General features: G+C 30.9%; 1 protein-coding gene across 1 annotated transcript in view; it reads right to left on the bottom strand.

Moving 5' to 3' along the window:
• Positions 1-10454: 10454 nt before the first annotated feature.
• Positions 10455-10740, bottom strand: part of LOC111676127 (glycine-rich cell wall structural protein 1-like) — a 1026-nt gene continuing 740 nt past the window's right edge. Inside the window, exon 3 of the mRNA XM_046947044.1 lies at positions 10455-10475. Coding sequence (XP_046803000.1) covers positions 10455-10475 — 21 coding nt within the window. The remainder of the gene's footprint in view (positions 10476-10740) is intronic.

Genomic DNA, 10740 nt, shown 5'->3' with positions numbered 1-10740 from the left:
TATGTTTTCACTCAAAATATCGGTTTTCTCTTATAGTTTTCGAGAAAAACGGACTTTTATTTTTTCACTCAAAATATCGGTTTTCTGTAGGAAATAAAAGTGATCACAGATTTCGCTTGTTTTTGCTGTATCTCCTATAGTTTTCGAGAAAAACGGACTTTTATGTTTTGACACCAAATATCGGTTTTCTTTTATAGTTTTCGAGAAAAACGGACTTTTATGTTTTCACCCCAAATATCGGTTTTCTGTAAGAACTAAAAGTGAACACAGATTTCGCTTGTTTTTGCTGTATCTCCTATAGTTTTCGAGAAAAACGGACTTTAATGTTTTCACCCCAAATATCGGTTTTCTGTAAGAATATAATATCGGTTTTCTGTAAGAAATAAAAGTGAACACAGATTTCGCTTGTTTTTGCTGTATCTCTTATAGTTTTCGAGAAAAACGGACTTTTATGTTTTCACACCAAATATCGGTTTTCTCTTATAGTTTTCGAGAAAAACGGACTTTAATGTTTTCACCCCAAATATCGGTTTTCTGTAAGAATATAATATCGGTTTTCTGTAAGAAATAAAAGTGAACACAGATTTCGCTTGTTTTTGCTGTATCTCTTATAGTTTTCGAGAAAAACGGACTTTTATGTTTTCACTCAAAATATCGGTTTTTTGTAGGAAATAAAAGGGATCACAGATTTTGCTTGTTTTTGCTGTATCTCTTATAGTTTTCGAAAAAAACGGACTTTTATGTTTTCACTCAAAATATCGGTTTTCTCTTATAGTTTTCGAGAAAAACGGACTTTTATTTTTTCACTCAAAATATCGGTTTTCTGTAGGAAATAAAAGTGATCACAAATTTCGATTGTTTTTGCTGTATCTCTTATAGTTTTCGAGAAAAACGGACTTTTATGTTTTTACACAAAATATCGGTTTTCTGTAGGAAATAAAAGTGATCACAGATTTCCCTTGTTTTTGCTGTATCTCTTATAGTTTTCAAGAAAAACGGACTTTTATGTTTTCACTCAAAATATCGGTTTTCTGTAGGAAATAAAAGTGATCACAGATTTCGCTTGTTTTTGCTGTAGCTCTTATACTTTTCGAGGAAAACGGACTTTTATGTTTTCACTCAAAATATCGGTTTTCTGTAGGAAATAAAAGTGATCACAGATTTCGCTTGTTTTTGCTGTATCTCCTATAGTTTTCGAGAAAAACGGACTTTTATGTTTTCACACCAAATATCGGTTTTCTTTTATAGTTTACGAGAAAAACGGACTTTTATGTTTTCACCCCAAATATCGGTTTTCTGTAAGAAATAAAAGTGAACACAGATTTCGCTTGTTTTGCTGTATCTCTTATAGTTTTCGAGAAAACGGACTTCTATGTTTTCACTCAAAATATCGGTTTCCTGTAGGAAATAAAAGTGATCACAGATTTCGCTTGTTTTTGCTGTATCTCCTATAGTTTTCGAGAAAAACGGACTTTTATGTTTTCACCCCAAATATCGGTTTTCTGTAAGAATATAATATCGGTTTTCTGTAAGAAATAAAAGTGAACACAGATTTCGCTTGTTTTTGCTGTATCTCTTATAGTTTTCGAGAAAAACGGACTTTAATGTTTTCACCCCAAATATCGGTTTTCTGTAAGAATATAATATCGGTTTTTTGTAGGAAATAAAAGTGATCACAGATTTCGTTTGTTTTTGATGTATCTCTTATAGTTTTCGAGAAAAACGGACTTTTATGTTTTCACTCAAAATATCGGTTTTATGTAGGAAATAAAAGTGATCACAGATTTCGCTTGTTTTTGCTGTATCTCTTATAGTTTTCGAGAAAAACGGAAGTTTGTGCTTTCACTCAAAGTATCGGTTTTCTGTAGGAAATAAAAGTGATCACAGATTTCGCTTGTTTTTACTGTATCTCTTATAGTTTTCGAGAAAAACGGACTTTTATGTTTTCACACAAACTATCGGCTTTCTCTTATAGTTTTCGAAAAAACGGACTTTTATTTTTTCACACAAAATATCGGTTTTCTGTAGGAAATAAAAGTGATCACAGATTTCGATTGTTTTTGCTGTATCTCTTATAGTTTTCGAGAAAAACGGACTTTTATGTTTTCACACAAAATATCGGTTTTCTCTTATAGTTTTCGAGAAAAACGGACTTTTATTTTTTCACTCAAAATATCGGATTTCTCTTATAGTTTTCGAGAAAAACGGACTTTTATGTTTTCACTCAAAATATCGGTTTTCTCTTATAGTTTTCGAAAAAAACGGACTCTTATGTTTTCACTCATAGTATCGGTTTTCTGTAAGAAATAAAAGTGAACACAGATTTCGCTTGTTTTTGCTGTAAATCTTATAGTTTTCGAGAAAAACGGACTTTATGTTTTCACTCAAAATATCGGTTTTCTGTAGGAAATAAAAGTGATCACAGATTTCGCTTGTTTTTGCTGTATCTCTTATAGTTTTCAGGAAAAACGGACTTTTATGTTTTCACTCAAAATATCGGTTTTCTGTAGGAAATAAAGTGATCACAGATTTCGCTTGTTTTTGCTGTATCACCTATAGTTTTCGACTTTCGGACTTTTATGTTTTCACCCCAAGTATCGGTTTTCTGTAAGAAATAAAAGTGAACACAGATTTCGCTTGTTTTTGCTGTATCTCTAATAGTTTTCGAGAAAAATGGACTTTTATGTTTTCACACAAAATATCGGTTTTCTCTTATAGTTTTCGAGAAAAACGGACTTTTATGTTTTCACTCAAAGTATCGGTTTTCTGTAGGAAATAAAAGTGATCACAGATTTCGCTTGTTTTTGCTGTAAATCTTATAGTTTTCGAGAAAAACGGACTTTTATGTTATCACACAAAATATCGGTTTTCTGTAGGAAATAAAAGTGATCACAGATTTCGCTTGTTTTTGCTGTATCTCCTATAGTTTTCGAGATTTCGCTTGTTTTTGCTGTATCTTTTATAGTTTTCCAGAAAACGGACTTTTATGTTTTCACTCAAAATATCGGTTTTCTGTAGGAAATAAAGTGATCACAGATTTCGCTTGTTTTTGCTGTATCTCTTACAGTTTTCGAGAAAAACGGACTTTTATTTTTTCACTCAAAATATCGGTTTTCTGCAGGAAATAAAAGTGATCACAGATTTCGCTTGTTTTTGCTGTATCTCTTATAGTTTTCGAGAAAAACGGACTTTTATGTTTTCACTCAAAATATCGGTTTTCTGTAGGAAATAAAAGTGATCACAGATTTCGATTGTTTTTGCTGTATCTCTTATAGTTTTCGAGAAAAACGGACTTTTATGTTTTCACACAAAATATCGGTTTTCTGTAGGAAATAAAAGTGATCACAGATTTCGCTTGTTTTTGCTGTATCTCTTATAGTTTTCGAGAAAAATGGACTTTTATGCTTTCACTCAAAATATCGGTTTTCTGCAGGAAATAAAAGTGATCACATATTTCGCTTGTTTTTGCTGTATCTCTTATAGTTTTTGAGAAAAACGGACTTTTATGTTTTCACTCAAAATATCGGATTTCTCTTATAGTTTTCGAGAAAAACGGACCTTTATGTTTTCACTCAAAATATCGGTTTTCTCTTATAGTTTTCGAAAAAAACGGACTCTTATGTTTTCACTCATAGTATCGGTTTTCTGTAAGAAATAAAAGTGATCACAGATTTCGCTTGTTTTTGCTGTATCTCTTATAGTTTTCGAGAAAAACGGACTTTTATGTTTTTACACAAAATATCGGTTTTCTGTAGGAAATAAAGTGATCACAGATTTCGCTTGTTTTTGCTGTATCTCTTATAGTTTTCGAGAAAAACGGACTTTTATGTTTTCACTCAAAATATCGGTTTTCTCTTATAGTTTTCGAGAAAAACGGACTTTTATTTTTTCACTCAAAATATCGGTTTTCTGTAGGAAATAAAAGTGATCACAGATTTCGCTTGTTTTTGCTGTATCTCCTATAGTTTTCGAGAAAAACGGACTTTTATGTTTTGACACCAAATATCGGTTTTCTTTTATAGTTTTCGAGAAAAACGGACTTTTATGTTTTCACCCCAAATATCGGTTTTCTGTAAGAACTAAAAGTGAACACAGATTTCGCTTGTTTTTGCTGTATCTCCTATAGTTTTCGAGAAAAACGGACTTTAATGTTTTCACCCCAAATATCGGTTTTCTGTAAGAATATAATATCGGTTTTCTGTAAGAAATAAAAGTGAACACAGATTTCGCTTGTTTTTGCTGTATCTCTATAGTTTTCGAGAAAAACGGACTTTTATGTTTTCACACCAAATATCGGTTTTCTCTTATAGTTTTCGAGAAAAACGGACTTTAATGTTTTCACCCCAAATTCGGTTTTCTGTAAGAATATAATATCGGTTTCTGTAAGAAATAAAAGTGAACACAGATTTCGCTTGTTTTTGCTGTATCTCTTATAGTTTTCGAGAAAAACGGACTTTTAATGTTTTCACTCAAAATATCGGTTTTTTGTAGGAAATAAAAAGGGATCACAGATTTTGCTTGTTTTTGCTGTATCTCTTATAGTTTTCGAAAAAAACGGACTTTTATGTTTCACTCAAAATATCGGTTTTCTCTTATAGTTTTCGAGAAAAACGGACTTTTATTTTTTTCACTCAAAATATCGGTTTTCTGTAGGAAATAAAAGTGATCACAAATTTCGATTGTTTTTGCTGTATCTCTTATAGTTTTCGAGAAAAACGGACTTTTATGTTTTTACACAAAATATCGGTTTTCTGTAGGAAATAAAAGTGATCACAGATTTCGCTTGTTTTTGCTGTATCTCTTATAGTTTTCAAGAAAAACGGACTTTTATGTTTTCACTCAAAATATCGGTTTTCTGTAGGAAATAAAAGTGATCACAGATTTCGCTTGTTTTTGCTGTAGCTCTTATACTTTTCGAGGAAAACGTCAAAATATCGGTTTTCTCTTATAGTTTTCGAAAAAAAACGGACTCTTATGTTTTCACTCATAGTATCGGTTTTCTGTAAGAAATAAAAGTGATCACAGATTTCGCTTTTATTTGCTGTATCTCTTATAGTTTTCCAGAAAAACGGACTTTTATGTATTCACTCAAAATATCGGTTTTCTGTAGGAAATAAAAGTGATCACAGATTTCGCTTGTTTTTGCTGTATCTCTTATAGTTTTCGAGAAAAACGGACTTTTATGTTTTTACACAAAATATCGGTTTTCACAAATTTCGCTTGTTTTTGCTGTATCTCTTATAGTTTTCGAGAAAAATGGACTTTTATGTTTTCACACAAAATATCGGTTTTCTCTTATAGTTTTCGAGAAAAACGGACTTTTATGTTTTCACTCAAAGTATCGGTTTTCTGTAGGAAATAAAAGTGATCACAGATTTCGCTTGTTTTTGCTGTATCTCTTATAGTTTTCGGACTTTTATGTTTTCACACAAACTATCGGTTTTCTCTTATAGTTTTCGAAAAAGCGGACATTTATTTTTTCACTCAAAACATCGGTTTTCTGTAGGAAATAAAAGTGATCACAGATTTCGATTATTTTTGCTGTATCTCTTATAGGTTGCGAGAAAAACACAAAATATCGTTTTTCTCTTGTAGTTTTCAAGAAAAACGGGCTTTTATGTTTTCACTCAAAATATCGGTTTTCTTTAATAGTTTTCGAGAAAAAGGGACTTTCATGTTTTCACTCATAGTATCGGTTTTCTATAAATAAAAGTGATCACAGATTTCGCTTGTTTTTGCTGTATCTCTTATAGTTTTCGAGAAAAACGGACTTTTATGTTTTCACTCAAAATATCAGTTTTCTATAGGAAATAAAAGTGATCACAGATTTCGCTTGTTTTTGCTGTATCTCTTATAGTTTTCGAGAAAAACGGACTTTTATGTTTTCACACAAAATATTGGTTTTCTCTTATAGTTTTCGAGAAAAACGGACTTTTATGTTTTCACTCAAAATATCGGTTTTCTCTTATAGTTTTCGAGAAAAACGGACTTTCATGTTTTCACTCATAGTATCGGTTTTCTGTAAGAAATAAAAGTGATCACAGATTTCGCATGTTTTTGCTGTATCTCTTATAGTTTTCGAGAAAAACGGACTTTTATTTTTTCACTCAAAATATCGGTTTTCTGTGGGAAATAAAAGTGATCACAGATTTCGATTGTTTTTGCTGTATCTCTTATAGTTTCAAGAAAAACGGACTTTTATGTTTTCACTCAAAATATCGGTTTTCTGTAGGAAATAAAAGTGATCACAGATTTCGCGTGTTTTTGCTGTATCTCTTATAGTTTTCAAGAAAAACGGACTTTTATGTTTTCACTCAAAATATCGGTTTTCCGTATGAAATAAAAGTGATCACAGATTTCGCTTGTTTTTGCTGTATCTCTTATAGTTTTCCAGAAAACAGACTTTTATGTTTTCACTCAAAATATCGGTTTTCTGCAGGAAATAAAAGTGATCACAGATTTCGCTTGTTTTTGCTGTATCTCTTATAGTTTTCGAGAAAAACGAACTTTTATTTTTTCACTCATAATATCGGTTTTCTGTAGGAAATAAAAGTGATCACAGATTTCGCTTGTTTTTGCTGTATCTCTTATAGTTTTCGAGAAAAACGGACTTTTATGTTTTCACTCAAAATATCGGTTTTCTCTTACAGTTTTAAAGAAAAACGTACTTTTATGTTTCAGTCAAAACATCGGTTTTCTGTAGGAAATAAAAGTGATCACAGATTGCGCTTGTTTTTGCTGTATCTCTTATAGTTTTCGAGAAAAACGGACTTTTATGTTTTCACACAAAATATCGGTTTTCCTTTTATGTTTTCACTCAAAATATCGGTTTTCGGTAGGAAATAAAGTGATCACAGATTTCGCTTGTTTTTGTTGTATCTCTTATAGTTTTCTAGAAAAACGGACTTTTATGTTTTCACACAAAATATCGGTTTTCTCTTATAGTTTTCGAGAAAAACGGACTTTTATGTTTTCACCCCAACTATCGGTTTTCTGTAAGAAATAAAAGTGAACACAGATTTCGCTTGTTTTTGCTGTATCTCTTATAGTTTTCGAGAAAAATGGACTTTTATGTTTTCACACAAAATATCGGTTTTCTCTTATACTTTTCGAGAAAAACGGACTTTTATGTTTTCACTCAAAGTATCGGTTTTCTGTAGGAAATAAAAGTGATCACAGATTTCGCTTGTTTTTGCTGTATCTCTTATAGTTTTCGAGAAAAACGGACTTTTATGTTTTCACACAAACTATCGGTTTTCTCTTATAGTTTTCGAAAAAGCGGACATTTATTTTTTCACTCAAAACATCGGTTTTCTGCAGGAAATAAAAGTGATCACAGATTTCGATTATTTTTGCTGTATCTCTTATAGGTTGCGAGAAAAACACAAAATATCGTTTTTCTCTTGTAGTTTTCAAGAAAAACGGACTTTTATGTTTTCACTCAAAATATCGGTTTTCTTTAATAGTTTTCGAGAAAAAGGGACTTTCATGTTTTCACTCATAGTATCGGTTTTCTATAAATAAAAGTGATCACAGATTTCGCTTGTTTTTGCTGTATCTCTTATAGTTTTCGAGAAAAACGGACTTTTATGTTTTCACTCAAAATATCGGTTTTCTGTAGGAAATAAAAGTGATCACAGATTTCGCTTGTTTTTGCTGTATCTCTTATAGTTTTCGAGAAAAACGGACTTTTATGTTTTCACACAAAATATTGGTTTTCTCTTATAGTTTTCGAGAAAAACGGACTTTCATGTTTTCACTCATAGTATCGGTTTTCTGTAAGAAATAAAAGTGATCACAGATTTCGCATGTTTTTGCTGTATCTCTTATAGAGAAAAACGGACTTTTATTTTTTCACTCAAAATATCGGTTTTCTGTGGGAAATAAAAGTGTATTTCTTATAGTTTCAAGAAAAACGGAATTTTATGTTTTCACTCAAAATATCGGTTTTCTCTTATAGTTTTCGAGAAAAACGGACTCTTATTTTTTCACTCAAAATATCGGTTTTCTGTAGGAAATAAAAGTGATCAAATATCGGTTTTCTGTAGGAAATAAAAGGTAGGAAATAAAAGTTTTTGCTGTATCTCTTATAAAATTGATCGCAGATTTCGGTTGTTTTTGCTGTATCTTTTATAGTTTTCAAGAAAAACGGACTTTTATGTTTTCACTCAAAATATCGGTTTTCTGTAGGAAGTAAAAGTGATCACAGATTTCGATTGTTTTTGCTGTATCTCTTATAGTTTTCGGATTTTTATATTTTCACTAAAAATATCGGTTTTCTGTAGGAAATAAAAGTGATCACAGATTTCGCCTGTTTTTGCTGTATCTCTTTTAGTTTTCGAGAAAAACGGACTTTTATGTTTTCACACAAAATATCGGTTTTCTCTTATGGTTTTCGAGAAAAACGGACTTTTATGTTTTCACTCAAAATATCGGTTTTCTGTAAAAAATAAAAGTGATCACAGATTTCGCTTGTTTTTGCTGTATCTCTTATTGTTTTCGAGAAAAACGGACTTTTATGTTTTAACACAAAATATCGGTTTTCTGTAGGAAATAAAAGTTTTTGCTGTATCTCTTATAGTTTTCAAGAAAAACGGACTTTTATGTTTTCACTCAAAATATCGGTTTTCTGTAGGAAATAAAAGTGATCACAGATTTCGCTTGTTTTTGCTGTATTTCTTATAGTTTTCGAGAAAAACGGACCTATATGTTTTCACCCAAAATATCGTTTTTCTGTAGGAAATAAAATTGATCGCAGATTTCGGTTGTTTTTGCTGTATCTTTTATAGTTTTCGAGAAAAACGGACTTTTATGTTTTCACTCAAAATATCGGTTTTCTGTAGAAAATAAAAGTGTTCACAGATTTCGCTTGTTTTTGCTGTATCTCTTATGGTTTTCGAGAAAAACGGACTTTTATGTTTTCACACAAAATATCGGTTTTCTGTAGGAAATAAAAGTTTTTGCTGTATCTCTTATAAAATTGATCGCAAATTTCGGTTGTTTTTGCTGTATCTTTTATAGTTTTCGAGAAAAACGGACTTTTATGTTTTCACTCAAAATATCGGTTTTCTGTAGGAAATAAAAGTGATCACAGATTTCGCTTGTTTTTGCTGTATCTCTTATAGTTTTTGAGAAAAACGGACTTTTATGTTTTCACACAAAAAAAAGTTTTCGAGAAAAACGGACTTTTATGTTTTCACTCAAAATATCGGTTTTCTGTAGGAAGTAAAAGTGTTCACAGATTTCGATTGTTTTTGCTGTATCTCTTATAGTTTTCGAGAAAAACGGACTTTTATATTTTCACTAAAAATATCGGTTTTCTGTAGGAAATAAAAGTGATCACATATTTCGCTTGTTTTTGCTGTATCTCTTATAGTTTTCGAGAAAAACGGACTTTTATGTTTTCACACAAACTATCGGTTTTCTCTTATAGTTTTCGAAAAAAACGGACTTTTATTTTTTCACTCAAAATATCGGTTTTCTGTAGGAAATAAAAGTGATCACAGATTTCGATTGTTTTTGCTGTTTCTCTTATAGTTTTCGAGAAAAACGGACTTTTATGTTTTCACTCAAAATATCGGTTTTCTGTAGGAAATAAAAGTGATCACAGATTTCGCTTGTTTTTGCTGTATCTCTTATAGTTTTCGAGAAAAACGAACTTTTATGTTTTCACACAAACTATCGGTTTTCTCTTGTAGTTTTCGAAAAAACGGACTTTTGTTTTTTCACTCAAAATATCGGTTTTCTGTAGGAAATAAAAGTGATCACAGATTTCGATTGTTTTTGTTGTATCTCTTATAGTTTTCAAGAAAAACGGACTTTTATGTTTTAACTCCAAATATCGGTTTTCTATAGGAAGTAAAAGTGAACACAGATTTTGGTTGTTTTTGTTGTATCTCTCATAGTTTTCGAGAAAAACGGACTTTTATGTTTTTACTCAAAATATCGGTTTTCTGTAGGAAATAAAAGTGATCACAGATTTCGCTTGTTTTTGCTGTATCTCTTATAGTTTTCGAGAAAAACGGACTTTTATGTTTTCACACAAAATATCGGTTTCTCTTATAGTTTTCGAGAAAAACGGACTTTTATGTTTTCACTCAAAATATCGGTTTTCTATAAGAAATAAAAGTGATCACAGATTTCGCTTGTTTTTGCTGTATTTCTTGCAGTTTTCGAGAAAAACGGACTTTTATGTTTTCACTCAAAATATCGGTTTTCTGTAGGAAATAAAAGTGATCACAGATTTCGCTTGTTTTTGCTGTATCTCTTATAGTTTTCGAGAAAAACGGACTTTTCACACAAACTATCGGTTTTTTCTTATAGTTTTCGAGAAAAACGGACTTTTATTTTTTCACTCAAAATATTGGTTTTCTGTAGGAAATAAAAGTGATCACAGATTTCGATTGTTTTTGCTGTATCTCTTATAGTTTTCGAGAAAAACGGACTTTTATGTTTTAACTCCAAATATCGGTTTTCTGTAAGAAATCAAAGTGAACACAGATTTCGCTTTATAGTCGGACTTTTATGTTTTCACACAAAATATCGGTTTTCTCTTATAGTTTTCGAGAAAAACGGACTTTTATGTTTTCACACAAAATATCGGTTTTCCGTAGGAAATAAATGTGATCACAGATTTCGCTTGTTTTTGCTGTATCTCTTATAGTTTTTGAGAAAAACGGACTTTTATGTTTTCACTCAAAATATCGGTTTTCTCTTATAGTTTTCGAGAAAAACGGACTT

Source organism: Lucilia cuprina, chromosome 3 (assembly GCF_022045245.1).
Source record: "Lucilia cuprina isolate Lc7/37 chromosome 3, ASM2204524v1, whole genome shotgun sequence".
In the NCBI taxonomy this organism is placed as follows: Eukaryota; Metazoa; Arthropoda; class Insecta; order Diptera; family Calliphoridae; genus Lucilia; species Lucilia cuprina.
This window is presented reverse-complemented; position numbering and strand designations above follow the sequence as displayed.